This window comes from Astyanax mexicanus, chromosome 22, assembly GCF_023375975.1.
Source record: "Astyanax mexicanus isolate ESR-SI-001 chromosome 22, AstMex3_surface, whole genome shotgun sequence".
Classification (NCBI taxonomy): Eukaryota; Metazoa; Chordata; class Actinopteri; order Characiformes; family Acestrorhamphidae; genus Astyanax; species Astyanax mexicanus.
Window position 1 is genome coordinate 5,769,351 of NC_064429.1, and position 25,126 is coordinate 5,794,476.

Genomic DNA, 25,126 nt, shown 5'->3' on the forward strand with positions numbered 1-25,126 from the left:
GAGATGGTGCATATATGCAGGTGGGAGGGGGGTAAAATCCTTTGAAAACCCTGGAAGATGAAGAAGGTATGAGGTAAGAGTCTGGCAGAGACAAAAAACAAACGAAAAAAGTGTGAAATTAAGAAACACAACTAGTCCCTGGGCATTGCAGTGTTGTGTTGAGTCCAGAACTCATGCAGAATATTAAAATATGAACAGATTATTAACGATGAAACTCACACTCCCAGGAAGGATTTGTTCTTTCTGTAGAAATCATGTACTTGAATACTTTGTTTGCTTTACTTTGTATAAAATCTGGGCGCTAATTGGTCCAGCGGTCTTAAGCACTGCCACTGTGATTGGGAGATCGCTGGTTCGAATCCCAGTCATGCAGCTTGCAGGAAAAATGCAATTTCTCCATTACCTAAAAATAGGGTTGTGCAGTATCATAACCAGTGATGGGAGTAACGGCGTTGAAATGAACAGTATTAATAACGGCGTTACTTACTTTTCAGTAAGGAGTCATCTAAATTACTCTGACTGTAGCTATAACGTCGTTACCATTTCCCACACCCCGTTACTGCACGTTACTTTAGCCGCTCAATGAACTTTTTTTTAAGTGTGTGTGTATGCGAGTCACAAGGGACGGGAGGATGAGACCAGGGTTTCTCTAGGGGTCTGCAGGCTCATCCTCAGAGACAGACAGTATTCTGAAGTGAACACTTTCAATCAGGGATCTCAAACTCGCGGCCCGCAGAGCGATATTTTGTGGCCTGCGACTTGAAATCAGATTTTAGCGTTAGTGCGGAGCACACGCAAGAAAGATGCACCCTCTCCCCGTCCACCAGCCCAGCGCATCCTATTCATTTCAATAGAGAGAGCGCCCGCATGAGCGCAGCCCCGGTTAACGCAATAGTAACGCAATAGTTACTTTTACTGGTAAGTAGTTACTTTTATAGTGGAGTAACTCAGTTACTTTTTTGGAGAAGTAACTAGTAACTATTACTAATCACTGATCATAACGTTGCCCACAATTCTGACATCCTCCATGTTTTGATATAGGGCCCTATTTAAGCAATCTATATATATATATATATATATATATATATATATATATATAGTGCACAGGTCAATAATGCATCCCAACGCTGTATTTACGTCTCGCGCTGCTTGAAATGTGCAAAAGTCATGTACTAATTTTCTTAATTAATCATGGGTGTTCTCTTGGGCGTAATAACGTGAATCAGTGTGCCAGTTGCACACCTGATTTCTACACCACCACACCCATTTATTCCTAAACTCTGCGTTAAACACTTTCTTGACAGTGTGGGCGCAAGGCGTGCAAATAGACTGTTGATGGGGTGTAAGCTATCAATGAGCATCCCAACGCACCTTGTTCAGGGTTTACGATAGGGCCCTTTGTGATATTTTTAAAAAAGCAATAGGTCTATTTTGTATTTCATTTAGCGATTTACTATATTTATTTATTTCTGTTTGCATTTTACATGTACTAAATATTTTATACTTTAGTTAAGCAATAGAACACGAGAGGGAGTGTGTTATCACGAATAACATCACGGCTGTGATTCGATCGTAGGCACGAGCCGAAGGCAGTTTTTTTTTTACAAAATGAATGAAGAATATAAATCAAAGAACTTTAAAAAATTTAGTTAGAATATGCTTTAATATGGACTGTGCCTTCCGCCAAAAAGTAGTTCCACCACAACTGTAACAGAACTGAAACTTAACTACAAAACGGTGTATGGTTCATACAGACTAGCACCACGAAAGTTAGCTTGAAATTAAAATTGGGAATAAGTGAAGATGGTAACGTTAGGAGCGTGAAATAACGCTAATACTCTCCTCTCCTGCTCCGTGGAGTCGTCTTCTGGTGAACGCTGAGCATTTTTTGAGCATTTCTGCTTGTTTTGCTGGGTGGTGTTGGTTTTAGCTAGTCGGCTGGACTGTGGTTAGGTTAGCGTAGCGTGCTTTAGCTTAGCATTAGCTTAGCGTAGTTTAGCCTAGCCTGGCTGGTTAGCGTTTTGCCTGTCAGACGGCATTAGCCGAGCGATTTTCTTTTCCTTTTTTTCACTAAAGACGAGCCAGCGCTGCGGGCGAGCATGCTGCGGCTGAGCGCTAGCCTGTGCTAAGCTAACGCTGCTACGGGTGTCCTGTGTCTATATGCCGTACTCGGCAATTATCACATATATCATCACGGCTAGGACACTTCTCAACCAGTCAGATTGTGAGGTCGGAACTAACTGTTGTATAATTAGGGTAATTTTTTTTTTTTTTTCTACTGTATTTTACAGTTTCTAATGTACAACCCCAATTCCAATCAAGTTTGTACATTGTGTAAAACATGAACAAAAACAAAAAACAAAATGTGTTGCAGACTGTCCCGACTTCTTTTGAACGTGTTGCAGGCATCAGATTCAAATTGAGTGAATATATGTAAAAAAAACAAGTTTATCTGTTTGAACCTTGAATGTCTTTACGTTTTGTAGGGTAGTCAATTGCATATAGGTTGAAAAGTTTTTGGAAATGATCAAATTCAGTTTTTATTTGTGTCAGACAGCGTCCCAATACTTAATTGGCACCACAGACTGGAGTGAGACACTGATAGATAGATAGATAGATAGATAGATAGATAGATAGATAGATAGATAGATAGATAGATAGATAGATAGATAGATAGATAGATAGATAGATAGATAGATAGATAGATAGATAGATAGATAGATAGATAGATAAATTTTACTCGTAGTAAAACGTAGGAGTAATTTTAATCAACATAGATAAACCACAAAAGTACAAGAAAAAAAAAAAGGAGACAAGCCTTACCAATACATCAAAGCCTAATACACTGTCCAAAATGGATAAACGAAAGACAAAAAGGATCAGAAACCGGAGATAAAACACCACGTTTACTAGAATCAGAAACAAAAGCCAAAAATAGCTCAAACAGAGAAATAGACAATAAAAGAAATAGCGCTCAGTATGAAGCTGAAACAAAAGGGGCAACACTTTGCAAAAGGCAGCTCAAACAGACCGGTATATATATATATACAAGGGAAAATAGCTGTAAGGAATCAAAACTCAGGTGAAGCTGATTTGCCAATCTGGTGCTGATTGGCTGGCTGAGCAACGACTGGGAAGTGCATTCTGGTAATTGAAATTTTTAAATGTGGAAAAGCCTGTGAAGGAATTGAAAGGCATGAAAGGAAATCATATCGCCAAGAAAATTGTTATTGCAAAAATACCCTGAAATATTGTGATATTTTTATTTTAGGGCCATATCGACCACCCCTGTGTAGAAGAGGGCGCAGTGCTTCTGCTGAAATCCGGATGAGCTTTTCTCCGGGTTTCTCAGCACGGGGTCGATTAGAATGCAGGCGAGAGCGAGGCGCTGCCGCGATGGCCTAGTTATTTTTTCTAGCTTCTACATTGTGTAGATCACAGGCAGCACAATACACACACTCCTTCCCCAAACACTTGGATCTTAAACCCCACCCAACCCTGCGGTGCTCTGCCTGTTGAGTCAACCGGCTCCCCTGCCAAGGGCCAACAGGATCTAATGGGCCAAGAAGGGTTTATAGGACCATAGAACAGTGTTCAAACCAAGTCTAAAATGAGGTTTCAGGTTCATTGTACAAGTGCATCTCAAAAAACAGAATATCGTTAAAAAAAGATACTTTATTTCTGTTACTTAATTCAGTTCTAAGTGTGAAACACAGAGCGATCTATTATAAGTGCTTATTTATTTTATTGTTGATGATTATGAAGCTTACAGCCAGTAAATATATATATATATATATATATATATATATATATATATATATATATATATATATATATATATTTTTTTTTTTTTTTTTTTTTTTCCTTTTCTTTATGGAAATGCAGAGAAAGTATATTTAATGTGTATTTTCATAAATTTACATTCATTTTATACCTAATTTAAACTCTTCAGTATTCAGTATATTGGTTAACTTTGCTTTAGCAAATGAAATGAAAGTATCGAGAGTGAGGGAATCGCTCAATATCTGCTCTGCAATGTTTTTATCGGGGTGACCTTGCTTTTGGAATATTTTGAAACTCTTTAGATGACATTTTTTTAAGCTTTTGATGAGTCTCAGCATAGTAGCCTGATTAAAGTGTGATCTGTTGAGTGTTTCGGCTTATAGCAAGAAAAATCACCAGAGCTGTGAAATGGCAGCTAGTCAATGTTGATATTTAGAAGAAACTCTACTATTGAGAACGATCGCAGAGCACAAGACTGTAGAAATACTGTGGGAAAATGAATGGAATTTTAGTCGTTTTTAGAGCCACTTTTAACCATCATAACCATGATACAAGCCATAACCCTGACCCCCGTGATGTTGCCCTGTGGGTAATCTATAGTAGATTTAATGAAATGTGAGAATATAACATGAAGCAAGTCACACACAAGTGATTGTGTGATTGATTTGTTGTTTTTTTAGTTTTGATGATATTTTTATGTTCCATTATTGGCTCTATTAGGGCTTTTGACAAATAGCTCTCAAAGAAAATCAATCAAGGACTAAATTGTTTTCTTGTTAAACAAAGCCGTACTTTCCTGCTTATATCGCGTGTCTGCCTTTCAAAAAAGTCCATGATTTGATTTAGAGGCCAAAAACTAAAACTAAACAAAAAAATATATATATTTTTTCACATTTGTTAATTGAATAATAAATACAGTAGCAATTGCAAAAAAAAAAAAATCATTAAAAACATTGACCACTTAATCTTTTTTTAACATTACCTTAGAAGTGCTATTCTAACCATAAATTTACCTCAGCAGTGCTATTCTGATCTTGAATTTACCTCAGCAGTGCTATTCTAATGAAGAATTACACTCAGTGTGGCTATTTTAATCATGAGTTTTTCTCAGCAGTGCTATTCTAATGATGAATTTACCTCAGCAGTGTTATTCTAATTATGAATTTACCTCAGAATCGCTATTCTAATGATAAATTTACCATAGCAGTGCTATTCTAATAATAAATTTACCACAGTAGTCCTATTCTAATCATGAAATTTACCTTAGTAATGCCTTTTTACTCTTACACTCACACAACCAGTGCATCAGTTTTTTGTAATTTTTGTAAAAAATAAAAAAAAAGAAATAAAACAAATGCTGAGGCCAAATTAACTTAGCTGACTTGTAAATCTTGTAAATCTATTTTTTTTATAATGGAAAACAGCCAGTGTGTGAAGAGGTAAGTCTCTTTACTTTACATTTTTGGCCATTTCAGTATTTGGTGCATTCCCACAAAACTAATCCAAATCCAATTGGACACCTTTTGACCATCTGACTCAAAGAGAAACATTACAAAAAGACTTCCCGAGCAATGCTATTCTAATCATAAATTTACCTCAGCAGTGCTTTCCTAATCATACATTTACCTCAGTAGTGCTATTCTTATGATGAATTTCCCTCAGCAGTGCTATTCCAATCATTAGTTTACATCAGAAGTCCTATTCAAGTCATGTAAGTCATATTTACACAGTTTTTGGTAAAACAAAAGGAGGAATAATTACAGCTCATATCTTTTATCTGGGAAATAGAAATAGGAAATAGTTTTTAAAGAGAGTAAAATGATACTGAGTGTGACACACTTTATATTTAATTAATTAAACACTGCAGTATGATTTAATACAAAATGAGTCATTGTTTGGTATGAATTAGCCGGGTTCTTTACTCTTTACATTTTTGGCACTTTTTTTTGTTTTCAGTATTTTGGTCAATCCCCACAAAACTAATCCAAATCCGATTGGACACCTTTTGACCATCTGACTCAAAGAGAGAAAACTACAATCATGGAAGTCGACCATGCACTAAATGACTATTGACAGCTTCCCGGAACAGCGCATGGGGATGAATGGCAGCAGCATTCACTGGTCTGAATGAAGCAATCTGTGGGCACATGCTCCAGGATCCCCCTAATCTCTGGATGAACTGCCTGACACATTGATTGACTGATTAATTGCCGGGCGAAGCGATCCGTAGGGCTACGCTTCTCCTTTAGAAGGCCGTGTTTAGCTGGAGCAAAGGTGACGGAGGACAATAGGGTGCAGATGGCTCGCGGCTGTAAGGTTGCCTTCCGTCAGATTGGATCTCGGTACGGGAGTGCACCGACTGTGTGGCCTCCATTGGATGTTGACTGGTTTTAATTTGTGCATCCTGATGGCAGCCTCTCCCGAAGGCAGCAGGGAGCGCGTGGTATCTGATTAATTCATTACAGAACGCTTCAGGAAGCAGCGGCACCCAGCCTGAACACGACTCTTATGTGTAAGAGATGTCAGCGGCAGGTATTTTTTATAACGTATAATTATTTCTGTAGTCGACGTGCGGTTGTGAAATTCACAGCTTGATCTCTCGCTTGACGGGGAAACAGATTGAAGCAGATTGACAGTTTTGCGGCTCTGCAGGGAAAAAAAAAGCACTTTGTCGTCGGAGTCTTTGTAGTGAATCCCTGCTGGGCGAGATTCACCTGAACATGACACCTTATTGGAATTGTGTCGCATGTCGATGGATCAGTAGTAGAGTTTGTTTTAAAGAATCTCAAATGGTGTTGTAACATCTAAAGAAAGGTGCTACAAAAAATACAATAATATACTACCAAAATCCAGCTGTTAGCATCGTGGCTAACCCACTCCATCCCTGCCGAGCATGGCTGCTGTGTCTGTTAGACTCTTGGCCACAATCCTACGAAAAAAAAAGGCTGTTAGCATCTTGGCTAACCCACTTCAAACCTGCCGAGCATGGCTGCTGTGTCTGTAAGCATCTTGGCTTCAATACTACCAAATTCTAGCTGTTAGGATCGTGGATAAATTGCTCTAACACTGCCAAGCATGGCTGCTGTGTCTGTAAGCATCTTGGCTTCAATCTTACTTAATTCCAGCTGTTAGCATCACGGCAAAGCTGCTTTAACCCTGCCGAGCATGGCTGCTGTGTCTGTTAGCATCTTGGCTTCAATCTAACTAAAATCCAGCTGTTAGCATTATGGCTAACCCACTCCAACCCTGCCGAGCATGGCTGCTGTGTCTGTTAGCATCTTGGCCTCAATTCTACCAAATTCCAGCTGTTAGGATCGTGGATAAACTGCTCTAACCATGCTGAGCATGGCTTTGTGTCTGTTAACATCTTGGCTTCAGTTCTACCAAAATCTAGGATGTTAGCATTATGGCTAACCCACCCCAAACTGTCTGAGCATGGCTGCTGTGTCGGTTAGCATCTTTACCTCAATCCTACTAAGGTTCAGCTGTTAGGATCGTGGATAAACTGCTCTAACACTGCCAAGCATGGCTGCTGTGTCTGTAATCTTGGCTTTAAACCTACTTAGGTCCAGCTGTTAGCATCCTGGCTAAACTGCTCTAATTATGACAAGCCTGTTGGATGTGTCTGTAAGAATCTCAGCTTAAACCATGCCAAGGCCTGGCTTTTAGCATCATGACTATCCCACTTTGACCCTCTGAGACCAGCTGCTGTGTCTGTTAGCATATTGGCTTCAATTCTACTTAGGTCCAGCTGTTACCTTCATGACTAAATTGCTCTAATCATTACAAACCTACCGGATGTATCTGTAAGAATCTCAGCTCCAACCCTGCCAAGGCCTGCTGTGCATGTTAGCATTGGGAATTCAACCCTGACAGGCCTGGGTGTTAGAGCATGTTAGCATCATGGCTAACCCATTCCAACCTTGCTTAGCCCAGCTGCAGCTGTCTTGCTTGAAACTTCTAAACTTTTAAACATTTCGTTTATTGTATCAGTCTGTAGTTAGACGGCTTGATGTATAGAAGTTTGATTTTCTCTAAATGTTTTCGTCCTGCACTCTGCCACCTTGCATTTGCAGTGCTTGTAGTCTTGTAGTAGTGCAGTCACTGTCTTGTCTCTTAAGGAGGGGCTACGTTTTTACATGGCGGGACATGCACATGTGGTCAGACTGGCAATAATTGCAAAGGATGCCTTTACTTCACTACATCTTTAGAAAGAATTTAGTTTGCAGAAGTTTGCTTAGATTTAGGTACCTTTAATGAAGGTCATCTTCCCAGCTGGCCACCAACATCAATAGACGTTAATTACTGGTCATGACATCAGAAAATTTAAAGTGTGAACTATTCAGTCTTTTCACTTTACAGGTGCTCTTTTTGCCACTTTCAGATAAATAACATTGGTTGCCAATTATTTGCTGCTAATGTTACTAAACTAATGTTACTATACTAGTCCTGTACAGCTTGTATCTTTCGTCTGGAAAACTGGCAGTTTGTAAAGGTAGTAAACCAAAACCATGCCCTGTTCCGAGTGTCAGTCTAGCTTTGTTTTAGGGTTCGTAATCAGTCAGGAAGGCTTAACAACACACTAAAATTAGCACACAGGGCACTATCACAAACAGCTCGATTGGTTTGTTGACCATGTCTCCGAGGAGCGAATGGACCAAAGGACAAGAAACAGCCTGGTCCAGTGACCTGGATGATGCTTCTAATGAAGTATGGATTGTTCTCTTCAGCCCTGGTTACGTCAGGCGGTCCTTTAGAGTCCTTCTTGTCAGAGCCGGCGTCTAGAAACACTGTGATCCTGTCTGGACTTGGGACAACTTCAAATGAAACGATTGCTTGCTCCATCTCAGCGAGTTCCCCTGTCTGTTTCTGTTTTAATTCCTCGTCTGTTGTTCTCAGGCTGTTGTAGAGCCTTCTATTCCTCCTCCAAGGAGAGTTCATTATTGCCAGAATCCATGTCAGTCATGTCCTGCGCTTCAGTTTAAATCTCTTCGCTTGATTTCCCTCAGGCTCCCGGTCCGGTGAGGACCAGTGCCATGTGGTAACCCTGCAGACCTTCTCATATACAGGGTTTGGACAATACAACTCAAACACCTGGTTTTAGACCCTATTAATTCATTGTGGTGTTGGACAGTTCTGGTGGAGACAGGAGAGTTGAGGTGAACATTGATTTCTGCCGTGATTCTGCCTCCTTACCAGAAACTGACTGCTTTGGGTTCATTGTACAGGTGCACCTCAAAAAACTAGAATATCATTGAAAATATACTTTATTTCAGCAATTCAGTTCAAAATGTGAAACTTATACAGTATGTTATATAGATGTATTACATACAGATTCAGACATCCCAAGTTGCAAAAGTTGATTTCAGGGAGGTTACCCAAAAAAAAAAAAAAAAAAAAAAAAAAAATGCACACACCAAAGGATAATGAAAATTTACTTTATATTAATTAATTTTACTTTTTTTTAAATTACATTTAGAGTATTCAGAGGTGAAATGAGTTTCATCTTTTTTCTTTTTGGAAGGCCCTGCCTTCCTTTTTTTTTTGGAAAAAAAAGCCTTTATTTGACAAAAATTGCAGTTACAATATCACAAAAAATTGCACAACATCAAAAACATTTCATATCATATTACAATAATTATTAATATTGCCTCCGCCATGATCTGCTTTCTCTCACTCACTGAACAAATCTCGTCCGGGAGGGGGGAAAAACACTGCCCGCCCACACTAAAATCTGATTGGCTGTCTCACAGACTCTTTGCAGAGAACAGGCCAATCAGAACCCTCTCTGTTTTCTCTCTCTCCTTCCCACACGCGATTAGAGAAAAAAAGTCTGTGGCCTGTGTGCGCATTTGGGGCGCTCGTTCTGAATTCCGGGAGATTATATGTGACTCGCGGGCATCAGGGAGCCACTACCCAAATGCGGGAGACTCCCACAGCTTCAGGGTGTAAGGGTTGGTGGCCGACCAAGGCATCCTCCAGGGCAACGGAGGCTAATTACCTACACCTGCTTGCAACACCTATCTTTGGATCTTTGAAGCTCGTGAGAGCGAATCTCTGCCGGTTTTCCGAGCGAGCCCCGGCTCTTTATCTCTATCCCTTTTTCCCTTCGAGTTGGTGTAGCTGTGTAGAGCAGTGAGCTCCACAGCCGCCATCTCTAGTCTCTAGTCTGGTGGAGCAGAGCGGTGTGCTCTGTTCTGCCGCCCCTCTCGAGTCTCTGTGTGTCTGTGTGTGTGTGTGTGTTTCTCACCGCGAGGCACGCGGTTTGTTTACCTTCCCTCTCCCGCGCTGTTCCTCCCCTCTCTGGTGGAGCAGCGTTTAAATCCACAAGCAGCTCAGTTCAGTTTTGTTTTCTTTGGAAGCCCTTTTGTTTAGTTAATCCTTCACCTCGTTTTATAAGAGGTAGCCGCACTTCCTCTGCGATCCTTGGTTACGTTTTTTTCCCCCTCTCTTTCACTCACGCTCGGCGTGAGGTTTGTTTTCCACCCGTTTTCCTCCTCCGCCCGTTTTCGTCGCTCCGCCCCTTTCGGCGGAGCCTTATAAGGCGATTAAAGTGGCTGCGTCCCAATCGGCTTGTTGGTTCAGCGGTTGGAGCACTGGGCTGCGGCCGCGACAGCCTGGGTTCGATCCCCACGAGGAGCGGGGTTTAATAAGGAACAACCTTATGGGCTGGAGAGCTACCGCTCCCCACCCATTACACAGGGAGACTTGGTTTGTCTGCAGATTGATCTGTTTCAGGTGTTTATTTCTTTTATTGTTGATGATTATGCTTACAGCCAATGAAAACCCAAAAATCAGTGTCTCAGAAAATTTGAATATTATATAAGACCTATTGGTACTTTTGGTAGTGTGGGCAGTGTGCCAAATCCTGCTGGAAAATGAAATCCGCATCTCTATAAAAGTTGTCAGCATTAGAGGGAAGCATGAAGTGCTGTAAGATTTGTAACACTGCACTGACAGAAAAAATGAATTGTTGTTCCTGGAAAAGATGTAATTTTAAAGGCAGCAGATGTTAATCTAAGATCTCAACGCATTTTTCTGCAGTAAAAAAGACTGGGCGATATGGCGCTAAAATAATATCACAGTGTTTCAGGGTATTTTTGCGATAGCGATACTCTTGGCGATATGATAAACATAGAATTTTCAATTTCCTAAACAGTAACTAATCGATCCCATGATTTAGTATAAAGTAATAATAGTGTAACAAATAAAAACAAATTAATTTGTTACAATATAATGTGTAATAAAATTAACAATCAACTTGCAGCATAAGTAGTACAACAATTAATAGTAAATAAAGTATATATATATATATATATATATATATATTTATATATATATTTATATATATATTTATTTATTTATTTTTTCATGCACAAACCTAGTACATACAGACCCCCATACCATGACAGACCCTGAGATTTGCAGTTATTGCTGATGACTGGTCTGGATGGTGTCACGCCGCCTCGTTCTCCTTCCACACTACCGGACTCCATTTCCCAGATTCCCGTTGATTATGACACCAACAGTATCCGTTCTACTTCACCCAATCACATTTCGCTCCGACGCTCTGATTCACCTGTGTTCTGAGTTAGTTCCGGTTCATACCCATCTAGCTCCGGTATTTAAGTCCGCAGTATGTAAACAAACACCGCGAGGTATTGTTAACTGATGTTGCATACTAAGCGTTCTCCTATCGTTTCTCGTTTTGGCTTTATGGTTACGACTCTCTTTTTGGATTATTGGTTTATGTCTTTTGTCTTGCCCTTATTGGATTTATTGTATGGTTGGACTGATACTCGGCTACGAACTCGGACTGTACTTTCGACTACGTCTTTGGTTTTCGGTGAGATCTTTGTTTGCCTGGCTTTACTGTTTCTTGTTATACTGCCTGTTAATAAACCTGTTTGCTTATTTTACTCGGCTTGCGTCACTCCTCACTACCTGGCGTTACATAATACCTCGCCGCTAGTGATGGCCGAATTAAATAATCTTCAACAGGCAGTCGGTAACCAGGGGAGGGTTCTCGAACAGCATAGCCAGTTGTTCGAGAGCCTTGCTAACACCGTTACCACTCTTACTACTCAGCAGTCTGAGCAGCACTCTCAGTTAGCTCGGATCACTACGAGCCTCCAAGATATTGCTAATCAGCTTGCTCAGCTGAGAGTAGCCACGCCAGCTAGCTTAGCCTCCGCTAACCAGGCCTCTGTTAGCTCTCCAGCTAGCGCTCCCAGCTATCCTTCGGCGGCGGCTTTTCCGGTAAGCAAACCCGATAAATATGATGGCTCTCCGGATTTGTGCAGAGGTTTCCTTTTGCAAATGTCGCTATTTTTTGCCAATTCTCTTGTGAGCGTCGATGCAGCGCGTATTTCATTTTTTATATCGCGCCTTACCGGTAGAGCTTTGGATTGGGCTACTGCTATCTGGCCTAGCATTGAGCATAGCACCTACGAACACTTTCTCAGTGAGTTTAAGCTGGTTTTTGATCACCCTCATCACGGACAATCTCAGGGGGAGTTATTAGTCCAGTTACGTCAGGGAAATCGGTCTGTTTCTGATTATGCTCTGGAATTTCGCACTCTGGCTGCTGGTAGTGGTTGGAATGAACCGGCGCTACGAGTGATGTTTCGTAACGGACTCAGGGCTGATGTGTTATCCGAATTAGCATGCAAGGACGATGGATTACCCCTTGATGAACTAATCTCGCTAGCCATTAGACTGGATCAGCTTAAACAAAGCTCTTTACCTGGTCGTAGAGCTGGTATCCCTACTCCTCATCTCGCTACGCCCCGTGCATCTGGATTTACTCCTCGGCCCACTTTCAGGGAGGAAGAACCCATGCAAGTGGATGCTACCCGTTTATCGAGTGAAGAAAAGAGGCGACGACTTCAGGCTGGATTATGCTTCTACTGTGGAAGAGCGGGGCACATGTTACGCGAGTGTCGGAGCTGCCCTCCCCGAGTTCAGCGAAAACAGTCGTCAGGCTCGTCCAACGGTGGGCAATCCCATGGTTACCATGGCAACCCGGACCGTCCATATGAGCCACCTGCTTCTGACTCGGGAAAGCGTGTGGAGGGGGTTCCACACGCTAAGAGGGTAAGCCGACTAAGCTCTGACATGTTTTCACGATCATTTATTATATCTGTTATTCTGTTCTGCCAGTCCTCTTCCTGTGTTTTTCCAGCTCTGATTGATTCCGGTGCTGAGGGGAACTTTATTAATGAGCAGCTGGCCAGAAGTCTCCAGATCCAGTTCGAGTGCCTGGAGAATCCAATGAGGCTGTCTGCGGTGGATGGGACCCCAGTAGGACAAGGAGCCGTATCCCACGTCACCACACCAGTCAAACTGAAAGTCAGCGCCCTGCATTCTGAGGAGACCAGGTTTTTTGTAATGAAGGACACTAGCTATCAGATTATTTTAGGACTTCCTTGGTTGAAGAAACACAACCCTCTGATTTCTTGGTCTAATTGTGAAATCATTTCTTGGTCTCCTTACTGTCATGATCACTGTATTACTGGTCCTAAATTGTTGATTCAGGCTACTACGGTAGAGAGCCCAGGTCAGGAATCACTTACACATATTCCTTCCGATTATGCAGATTTATCTGAAGTATTTAGCAAATCTCGTGCTACTCAACTTCCCCCACATCGTTCTTATGACTGTGCAATTGAACTTATTAATAATCAGATACCTCCTAAATCACGCATTTACCCATTAACTCAGGTTGAGGAATGCGCTATGGAGGAGTACGTTCAGGAAGCTCTAGCTCAGGGGTTTATTCGTCCTTCCACCTCTCCCGTGGCCGCATCCTTCTTCTTTGTTAAGAAGAAGGATGGAGGTCTTCGCCCCTGTATCGATTATCGCCAACTCAATGCTGTTACCAAGACATATCCGTACCCACTGCCTCTAGTTCCGGTGGCTCTTGAACAATTACGTGGAGCCTCTTTATTCACTAAGTTAGACCTACGTAGTGCCTATAATTTGGTAAGAATCAGAGAGGGTGATGAGTGGAAAACTGCCTTTTCTACCACCAGGGGGCACTATGAATATTTAGTTATGCCTTTTGGTCTCAAGAATGCCCCTTCCGTGTTTCAATCCTTCATTAATGATGTACTCCGTGATATGTTAGGACGATTTGTCATAGTATATATTGACGATATCCTTATTTACTCACCTGATCTACATACTCATGTCTCTCATGTACGTGCTGTGCTTACTCGGTTACTTCAGAATCAGCTTTTCGTCAAAGCAGAAAAATGCGAATTTCATAAGTCTACCATTTCCTTTTTAGGATATGTGATCAGTACTACTGGTATAACTATGGATGATAGGAAGGTTCAAGCTGTTGCTAATTGGCCTCTTCCCAAATCAGTCAAGGAATTACAGAGATTTCTGGGTTTTGCTAACTTTTATCGTAGATTTATACGTAATTATAGTTCAGTAGCTGCCCCACTTACAAACTTGCTAAAAGGTAATGCCCGAAAATTGGTCTGGTCAGAAGAAGCATCTGTTGCTTTCTCTTCTCTCAAGGAAGTGTTTATTACGGCCCCTTTATTGAAACATCCCGAGCCTAAGGAACCTTTCGTAGTCGAAGTTGATGCGTCCAGTGTAGGGGTTGGAGCTGTACTCTCCCAACATTTCGGTTCCCCCAGTAAGATGCACCCGGTGGCTTATTTCTCCCATAAGCTCTCCCCAGCTGAACGTAATTATGGCATTGGCGATCGTGAACTTTTGGCTATTAAGCTAGCTTTAGAGGAGTGGAGACATTGGTTGGAGGGATCATTACATCCCTTTGTAGTAATCACTGACCACAAAAATTTGGAGTATTTAAGATCCATGAAATGTTTAAACTCACGTCAGGCTCGTTGGTCTGTTTTCTTTGCACGTTTTGATTTCGTTATCACTTATCGACCAGGTTCCAGAAACACCAAGGCAGATGCTCTCTCTAGAATTTACGAGGACGAGAATTTAGAAAGCTCTGAACCCTCTACTATTCTGAAACCAGGCATTGTGGTAGCTCCCATCCGATGGGAGATCTCAGAAGAGATTGATCGGATTAACTCCACTTCACAGCCCCCTGCACAGTGTCCCTTAGATAAGACCTATGTACCTGACCAGTGTAGAGATAGACTTATCACATGGGCCCACACTTCTCTCACTTCAGGACATCCTGGTGAGACTCGAACACATGCATTATTGGAGAATCAATTTTGGTGGGAAAACATGCGCTCGGACATTCATGACTTTGTTGCTTCTTGTACTATTTGTGCTCAGTGTAAAACTCCTCGTACTCTCCCCGCTGGCAAATTAGTGCCATTGCCCGTACCTGCTCGGCCCTGGTCCCATCTTGCAGTTGATTTTGTTACAGACCTCCCTGAATCTATGGGTCAGACAGTGATCATGACAGTCATAGATCGATTCTCTCGCGGTGTTAGATTCATTCCTTTTTGTAAAATGCCCATTGCCTTAGAAACTGCTGAAGCTTTGTTTAATCATGTTTTTCGTGTGTTTGGTATCCCTGAAGATATTGTTTCCGACCGCGGTCCTCAATTCATTTCTCAAGTCTGGTCAGCCTTTATGAATAGATTAGGTATTTCTGTTAGTTTATCCTCTGGCTACCATCCTCAAAGTAACGGCCAATGTGAACGAATGAATCAGGAGCTAGGTAAATTTTTGAGGATATATTGTTCTAACAACATTCACGATTGGGCTAAATTCCTTCCTTGGGCCGAACTAGCTCAGAATTCTTTGATCAGTTCCACCACGAAATTGACTCCTTTTCAGTGTTTTTTAGGCTATCAGCCACCCATCATGCCCTGGTCAGCTGAACCCTCCAACATTCCTGCAGTTGACGATTGGATGCGTCGGAGCGAGGAAGTGTGGGAGGAGACTCACAGGCGTATTGAGGCAGTATTACAGCGACAGAAAAGACAGGCTGATCGCCTACGTCGCGAGGCCCCCCTCTATTCTCCTGGAGATCGGGTTTGGCTGTCAACCAGGGATTTCCGGCAACCAGATTCACATAAAAAACTTTCAGCTAAGTACATTGGACCTTTTAAGATTATTAAGAGAATTAATGAAGTCACCTACCGTCTTGATTTGCCTCCTCATTACCGTGTTTGTCCTTCGTTTCATGTATCTTTGTTAAAGCCGGTTATCCCTGGTCCGTTGGATGAGACGTCGCTTGGGTCGCCTCCTCCTTCTTCGGTGGCTGTGGATGGTGATCCAGTCTATGCGGTAGAACGACTGCTGGACTCCAGACGGAGAGGGGGAGCCCTGGAGTACCTGGTGGACTGGAGGGGTTACGGACCTGAGGAAAGGAGCTGGGTGCCAGCGAGGGATGTTCTGGACCCTCTAATGGTGGAGGACTTTCATCGGTCTCATCCGTCTCGTCCGGCTCCACGCCCCAGAGGTCGCCCCAGGAAGAGGTCTCCGGTTCCTCGACGGAGTAGACGTCATGGTTCGGTTTCTGCCCTTTCTTCCAGTTCCGTCCGCGGCTCCAGGAGAGGTCGTCCAAGGTCCAGGGTTCCCGTCCGTTCCGATTCTGCTTCTGCATTGCCTGTCCAGGACGCCACTGGGGGGGAGGAGGTGGTTTCCTTGCATCGTCCTCGTCCTTCGGCTCCTTCGGACTCTTTGGAGGGGGGAACTGTCACGCCGCCTCGTTCTCCTTCCACACTACCGGACTCCATTTCCCAGATTCCCGTTGATTATGACACCAACAGTATCCGTTCTACTTCACCCAATCACATTTCGCTCCGACGCTCTGATTCACCTGTGTTCTGAGTTAGTTCCGGTTCATACCCATCTAGCTCCGGTATTTAAGTCCGCAGTATGTAAACAAACACCGCGAGGTATTGTTAACTGATGTTGCATACTAAGCGTTCTCCTATCGTTTCTCGTTTTGGCTTTATGGTTACGACTCTCTTTTTGGATTATTGGTTTATGTCTTTTGTCTTGCCCTTATTGGATTTATTGTATGGTTGGACTGATACTCGGCTACGAACTCGGACTGTACTTTCGACTACGTCTTTGGTTTTCGGTGAGATCTTTGTTTGCCTGGCTTTACTGTTTCTTGTTATACTGCCTGTTAATAAACCTGTTTGCTTATTTTACTCGGCTTGCGTCACTCCTCACTACCTGGCGTTACAGATGGTGTCTGTGCACTTTTAAAAAGCTCTCAGCAACTCGTTTTAAATATCATGGCCTCTAAATTACACCAATAAAGTTTGAGGCTTCATTGGGCTTGCTAACATTATGCCCCTATCACTAGCATCCAGTGATGTCAGTAACGCGTTACTTAGTAAAGCGTTACTCTAATCTGACCGTTTTTTTCAGTAACGAGTAATCTAACGCGTTACTATTTCCAATCCAGTAATCAGATTAAAGTTACTTATTTAAGTCACTGTGCGTTACTCTCTCTCTCTCTCTCCACCTCATCTCCTCCACACACACACACACACACACCGCTCCCTTACTCATTCCCCCTCCGCTCTTCCCCAATCACACGCGTCTCACTTTCTCCCCTGTCTCTCTCTTAAAATTTGATTGGCAGAGGAGAGCGTTTAAAGATTTTACACCACACGTGATTGGAAGTTCACTGTGGCGCAGAGCGCACAATACCGTAAAGACAAGAAAAGTTCCGGTGCTTTAAATGAACACTGTCAGAATTAAATCCTTCTCAGTAGTTGGGCTTTCTTTATTTTATATATTTTTTTATAAAAACAAGTATTTATGTTTAGTAAAATCAAGAAAGACCATATTTTATTTTTTATTAAAAAAATATTTATGTTAAGTTAATTTTTTTTTTTATAAAAAAAAACTTATTTCTTTAGGAAATAGTTCAACTTAATAGAGATAAATTGTTGCTGTTAAAAATGCATTTTCCAATAAAGGGAGTTTTGGTAAAACTGGTTATAATGTTTATGTTAAGGTGGCGGGAGGTGGTGTCTGCAGCTGCTGAAAGTAACTAATAAAGTAACTTGTAAAGTAACTTAGTTACTTTTAAAATCAAGTAATCCATAAAGTAACTAAGTTACTTTTTAAAGGAGTAATCAGTAATCGGATTACTTTTTCAAAGTAACTATACCATCACTGCTAGCATCTGTATTTGGGAATGCTGGGGGTGAATGGAGGTGGGCTATTTGACAAAAGTTTGTAGTTATTATCATGTTTCACTCCAACCCAAGTCCATTTCTCACCAGATTTCTCCTTTAATCTGGTGTTGGACATGTCTTGGCCTTGATCTTGGTTCTTGATCTTGCCTGGGACTCGACAATCCAGTGCTCCAGTGCTCCCCTGCCTCTGACTGCACAGCTGAACACACCATTAGCAGTTTCATATTATCTTATTCACATTGCTGCAGGGACGGGATTTAACCTCAGAGGACCCGATTACACTTACGCCAACAGTAATCAAACAAGGCCAGCCTGTACAGCCACTCGACTTTGCCTCTCAACAGGCACAATAGGGGACAGAGCTCCCTGCGGTTATTGAACATGTATAATCAGATTTATAAAGCTTTTTATTGTGGATGTTCTTTTTTTGTGTGCATCTAATGTGATTTTCGGGGGCACTGAGACTGGAAACACATTGTCTGCCAGTGAGAGTAACCTTCAGCTGTTTCATACTGTCACTCACTTTCTCTCATTCTCTCATTTCTCTCATGTATTTATTTCTGAGGATCGGATATTCCCAGATTAACGTGCAAGCAGAGAAGGCACACAATGTTTAGCAACTGGAATTATACAGCTCCAGAAAAAAAATAAATAAAATGATACCAACTAAAAATAATGACGAAGATGGATGATCACAAGCCATCAAACCAAACTGAACTGCTTGAATTTTTGCACCAGGAGTAAAGCAGCATAAAGTTATCCAAAAGCAGTGTGTAAGACTGGTGGAGGAGAACATGATGCCAAGATGCATGAAAAAAACTGTGATTAAAAACCAACCAGGGTTATTCCACCAAATATTGATTTCTGAACTCTTAAAACTTTATGAATATGAACTTGTTTTCTTTGCATTATTTGAGGTCTGAAAGCTCTGCATCTTTTTTGTTATTTCAGCCATTTCTCATTTTTTTGCAAATAAATGCTCTAAATGACCATATTTTTATTTGTTGCTTGTAGTTTATAGAATAAAACAACAATGTTCATTTAACTCAAACGTATACCTTTTCCAGAGTCAAATGTAGGGAAAGTGGCCTTATTTTAACCTCAATTAGAAAGATCTCAAGCTTCCGTAGTTTATGCAGAAGCCTTGGAGAGGAAAGTAAATTACCTTTCCACCTAAAACAGCACTTCTGATGTATATTTATGATTAGAATAGCACTGCTGAGGTTAAATGTATCATTGGAATAGCACTACTGAGGTAAATCTATGATTAAAACAGAACTGCTGAGGTAAATCTATGATTAAAACAGCACTGCTGAGGTAAATGAATGATTGGAATAGCACTACTGATGTAAATTTATGATAAAAACAGCACTGCTGAGGTAAATGTATAATTAAAATAGCACTACTGAGGTAAATGTCTGATTTAAACAGCGCTGTTTTGGTAAATTTTTTATTTAAACAGCACTACTGAGGTAAAAATAACGATCAGAATAGCACCGCTGAGGTAAATTCATGATTAGAATAGCACTATTAATGTACATTCACAATTAAAATAGCACTGCTTAGAAAAAAATATGATTGGAACATCACTGCTGAGGTACATACATGATTAGAACAACTCTACTTGGGTGTACTTATGATAAGAATAGTATTAATGAGGTAAACCCATGATTAGAACAGCACTACTGATGCATATTTATTATAAAAGACCACTACTGAGGTAAATACTTTATATTATTAAAATATCACTGCTGGGGTGTACTTATGATAAGAATAGAATTAATGAGCTGAATCCATAATTAGAATAGCACTCCTGAGGTAAATTATTGATAAAAACGTTTATGATAAAAACACAGCTACTGAGGTAAATGTATGATTAGAACCGCTCTACATGGGTATACTTATGATAAGATTAGCATTACTGAGGTTAATATATATGATTAGAACAGCTCTACATGGTTATACCTAGGATTAGAATAGTATTACTGTGGTGGATTGATGATTAGAATAGCACTACTAAGGTACGTTTATGATAAAAACACCACTACTAAGGTAATAGTAATATTTAAATAGCACTGCTGAGGTAAAGAAATGATTAGAATAGCATTACTGAGGTAAATTTATGATCAAAATTACTTTTTTAATGTATTGCTATACGTCTGCAATTATTATTGTTAAATTACAGGTTTGTAGTTGTTTTTCTTCCATCCGGACTGCGAGGACCAGACGAGGAGTTTCCTCTTCGTCTCTCTCTCTCTCTCTCTCTCTCTCTCTCTCTCTCTCTCTCTCTCTCTCTCTCTCTCTCTCTCTCTCTCTCTGACAGTCTGCAGTCGATGCGTTCAATCTGTCATTTTTTACATCTTAGATTTATTTCATATTTCACATTTATCCACAGACGCAGTCTGAGTCAGCATCTCTCGCCTTGTAGCCGCGTTTAGAGAAGGAGGCGGAATCGTGGAGAGCATTTTCCCGCTCTCTTCCCGTTCCATGAAGAATGAAAAGCTTTCCGTACAAATTACCCAGGGTGTCACTCTTTTGTCGTTATTTTCTTTTCTTTCCTTCTCTTTCTCTCTTCTTATTCCCCCTCTCTTCTCTCTCTTCACCCCTCGCTCTTTTTTTTCCTGTGTTTTACTGCGGAGCTTCAGCAGCTCCTCGTCAGCCAGTGTTTCAGTTAAACTGCGCGAGACTGGGGATTGATTAGCATGGCGAGTTAAAACAGTCGCGCTGTCAAACCCAGGGCATCGACAGATTTGTGATCTGCGGGCGTCTGGTGTTTTACCGACTCTGCAGTAATTGTTTATCGGCCGGGCCGGCCCGTTGGCCCCGTCTCCTCGCGGTGTGTTGCGTCTGATTGGCCTTTTCTCTTCAGATTCTCTCACTCAGATCACCAGCGCAATTGTGTTCACTATTCCTCTGGGCTCCATTGCCAATTCATTGCTTGTGGTAGATAATAACTAATTTCACAGTATTGACAGAGCTCTAATTTCACCCTTGGTCATGATCAGATGCCCAGGGGAGGGATGGTGATTGCCAGTCCTGGAGTCCGGATCAGATTTTCTATTCTGCACAACGCAACATTAGCCAACGTCCAAAGTCTAGAGTCTCTGAGATCATAAAACAACAGTCAAGAAATGCAGCCTACATTAAGGGGAATGACTTGGTCGCAACTGATGTATCCTTCCAAAGACTTGTTAAATGGATACATCAAGATATCCACAGCTCTCTTCCTAAAAACACAATAAAAAAAAAAGAAAATTGGGTGAAAAAAGTTGGAATGTGAAGTAGAGTTTGTTTAAAGTTTAAAATAAAATTGTAGTAACTTTAAAGGCACAATGCAATTTTATTTTCACCCCTCGCAATGTGTTACGCTGCAGTTGCAAAAGGCAGGACATTTCTGGTGATGAATGCAACATTATCACAGTGTTATATCATATTATCACAGTATTCATTTATGGTATCACAATATTATATATATATATATATAATAATAAACTGACACTGATGTGGAATCTGGCTTGGTGGAATGTGTAGATTAGATACAGCAGTGCTGCTGGAGTTCTTAAACACCTCACTGCCACTGCTGGGCTGAGAATCATCCACCAACAGCATTCTTTATTTATGATATTGTGCTTTACTGGTGTAAAGCATGAGTCTTATCCCTGATTTCCTTTATTTTTATTTTCTCCAGAGTCGAAAACATGCAAACAAGGTGCGTCTCTACTACATGCTGCACCCGGTGGACGGAGGCTGCCCAGCCAAGAAGCTACGAACAGACAACGTGAGTAACCACGGCCTTTTTTTTTTTCAGTACAACCAGTCAATCAGTAGTATGTCCTCACACAGCACACATGTCCTGCATCACCAGCACATGTGTTTCTTTAAAAAAAAAAAAAAAGAAAGAGAGAAGCCTGCATGACTGCACATAATGCAGTCCACTGTTTAAGCAGGACTTACTGACCCCTGACCGCTAATGGACTTCCCCCGCCATTGATTTGTCCCTGAACCTCCCCGGATCCGCCTGCCTGTTGCAAATGCCTAAACGATGCTCCATTTATGGTCGAGTGAGCCTGGGATTGATACAGGCTCAGAACAATGGTGGTGTCAGTCAGTGTTCCATCAAGCGGTCCTTCAGAATGCTTTAAGCCTGGGTAAATGTGGTGCGATCTGCTTTTCGACAGTGCTAACTGTACTGGGTGTCAGCTTTTGGTCGATAAAGGGTGGAAATTGGTGAAAATGGGTGGGCTGGATTGAAGAGCATCAACATAACATTATGACCACCTTCTTGTTTCTATACCCATTATCTACCTTTTTTTGTAGCTCCACTGATTATATAGGAATGGTTTGTAGTTGGTTAATAATTACAGACTGTAGTTCTGTAGCTGTTTCTCTGTATACTTTATTATTATCCGGGACATTCAAGGATTTTGGTACATTTCAGGGCTGGTCACTTCTGAAAATTTGATCTTCAATTTGATCATTTTTAGTCATACAGGTAATAGACTATCAAAAACTTTGATTCGTCAAGCTCAGGTATCAAAGCACTTTTTTAATTAGATGCTTAAGTTGGTATGCAATACTTACAGTAACAGGGTTGCGAGTAACAGGGTTGCAAATCTAGGCTAAGTTGTGGTTTACCCCAGGAACAGATGCTAACTGTAAAATTTAGCTATGTATACAAGATCAAGGACAAACATGGTTATATAAGTATATAAAGTAAATTTGGACTCTGCTCATTATTAGTTTTACAGTATGAGTAACAGGGTGGAGTTCACTGAGTGACACACACAACTTGGACAAACATATTTGGAAAAAAAAAAACTTGTTTGAAAATTGTTAGAGCACTTACTCTTGGTCTTGCCATGTGGGCAGAAAATGTCCTTGTGATGTCACTTCCTTTGTGCCAGCAGACAAATATTTTTAACTCTTTCTCTGCAGGTTAAATTCCTTATGGTAACAGGGTTGAGCGCATGTTGTGGGACACAACTTAATAATAGCATAAAAACTGTAACATGCAAAACAATGTAGACCAAAGAAGTTGTTTTTTTAATAAGTAAAGGAGATGCAGATCAACAATATACAAGAGGAAGTCATTTATTTAAAACGGCCATTTTTTGAGGTGGTCCAAAGGTATTGGGTCTTTTGAATAATATCTAAGGAGATTATTTTTCCACCACATTTTACAGTTTGTCTTATAACAAGTACATTGTTCACAAAAAATAGTCATTTAGATATTTTGGATATGTACATTTGAAATTTAAGTGTTGGGACAGGAAATGTACCAAAATCCTGGAATGTCCCATCCTTATTTTCTCAATTATTATTTATTTGACAGTAAATTTTACATTTTATTTGTAAATCAAGGGAGCAGAGTCTGGAGGAAGAGTGGAGAGACTGCTTGAAACTGCTTGAGGTCTAGTTTGAAGATTCCACCAATCAGATGAGATGCGGATTTCATTTTCCAGCTGGACTTGGCACACTGCCAAAGACCTCAAGATTTAACACTAGACCTCGAGCAGTTTGGACTGTGTGTCTCTCCACTCTTCCTCCAGACTCTGATCCCTTGATTTAAAAATGAAATGTAAAATTTACTGATGATCAGTGATGGTCTGGAGATATTCCAGCTCTGTTTCTGCCCCATATCAGCTCTTTTTAGGCTTGGCCTTCCCTCAGGATCACTGCTCGCACTTCCTCACCATAAGCTTGTGATGGTGATGCGTATATAAAAACAGTTCACACGTGCAGAATCCTCTTGGTTGTGCTGGTCTCAGCCTCCTGCTCACCCCCCGGTGGCCCGGCAGTCTGTGCCTCCTGTGGAGTGAGCAGATGCTGCATTTACATCCCACTGCCTCCCAACAGAAGCACACACAGCTATCTGTAGGTGGTACAACGTCTGAATTCAAATGCCTGTTAGAAACCGAAGCCAGACGCTCTGAGTATAATGAAGCAATTAAAAGTTAAGTGACTTTATTTTCTGCGGGATTTATTGCAGTCGTCTGTTTGTTTTTAACAATGTTCTAGTGGTAGGCTTCAGTCTTATCTCAGGGCCCTATCGTACACCCTGCGTAAGGCGCGTCACGATGCTCATTGCTATTCTACACCCTGTCAACAGTCTAAATTTTGCAAAATTAAAATTTGTAACAATGTTCTAAGTGTTATGCTATTAATTTGATTATAACGCCACTACAGAAATACAGTCATTTGAAAAAGTTTGGGCACCCCTATTAATCTTAATCATTTTTAGTTGTAAATATTTGGGTGTTCAACCATTTCAGTTTGATATATCTAATAACTGATGGACACAGTAATATTTCAGGATTGAAATGAGGTTTATTGTACTAACAGAAAATGTGCAATATGCATTAAACCAAAATTTGACCGGTGCAAAAGTATGGGCACCCTTATCATTTTATTGATTTGAATACTCCTAACTACTTTTTACTGACTTACTGAAGCACAAAACTGGTTTGGTAACCTCATTGAGCTTTGAACTTCATAGCCAGGTGTATCCAATCATGAGAAAAGGTATTTAAGGTGGCCAATTGCAAGTTGTTCTCCTATTTGAATCTCCTCTGAAGAGTGGCATCATGGGCTCATCAAAACAACTCTCAAATGATCTAAAAACAAAGATTGTTGAACATAGTTGTTCAGGGGAAGGATACAAAAAGTTGTCTCAGAGATTTAACCTGTCAGTTTCCACTGTGAGGAACAAAGTAAGGAAATGGAAGAGCACAGGGACAGTTCTTGTTAAGCCCAGAAGTGGCAGGCCAAGAAAAATATCAGAAAGGCAGAGAAGAAGAATGGTGAGAACAGTCAAGGACAATCCACAGACCACCTCCAAAGAGCTGCAGCATCATCTTGCTGCAGATGGTGTCACTGTGCATCGCTCAACAATGCAGCGCACTTTACACAAGGAGAAGCTGTATGGGGGAGTGATGCGAAAGAAGCCATTTCTGCAAGCACGCCACAAACAGAGTCGCCTGAGGTGTGCTTTTGCTTTTTTGCAATGATTAAGATTAATAGGGGTGTCCAACCTTTTTCATATGACTGTAAATAAAGCAGTAACTTTAGTAAGTCTAAATGGAGGACAAGTCTTAGGGAGTTTGGAGCACCTATATTTCATTAAAATATCAATATTTAACATTACGTATTGATATATTGATACACAGCTCTGGGGAAAAAAACAAGAAAGCATTAAAAATATAAGTTTCTTTAATTTTACCAAATTAAAA

At 41.0% G+C, this 25,126-nt stretch overlaps 1 protein-coding gene across 1 annotated transcript in view; it reads left to right on the forward strand.

Moving 5' to 3' along the window:
• zmat4a (zinc finger, matrin-type 4a) overlaps positions 1 to 25,126 on the forward strand; it is a 217,994-nt gene that overhangs the window by 57,311 nt on the left and 135,557 nt on the right. Inside the window, exon 3 of the mRNA XM_049470464.1 lies at positions 21,586 to 21,675. Coding sequence (XP_049326421.1) covers positions 21,586 to 21,675 — 90 coding nt within the window. The remainder of the gene's footprint in view (positions 1 to 21,585; positions 21,676 to 25,126) is intronic.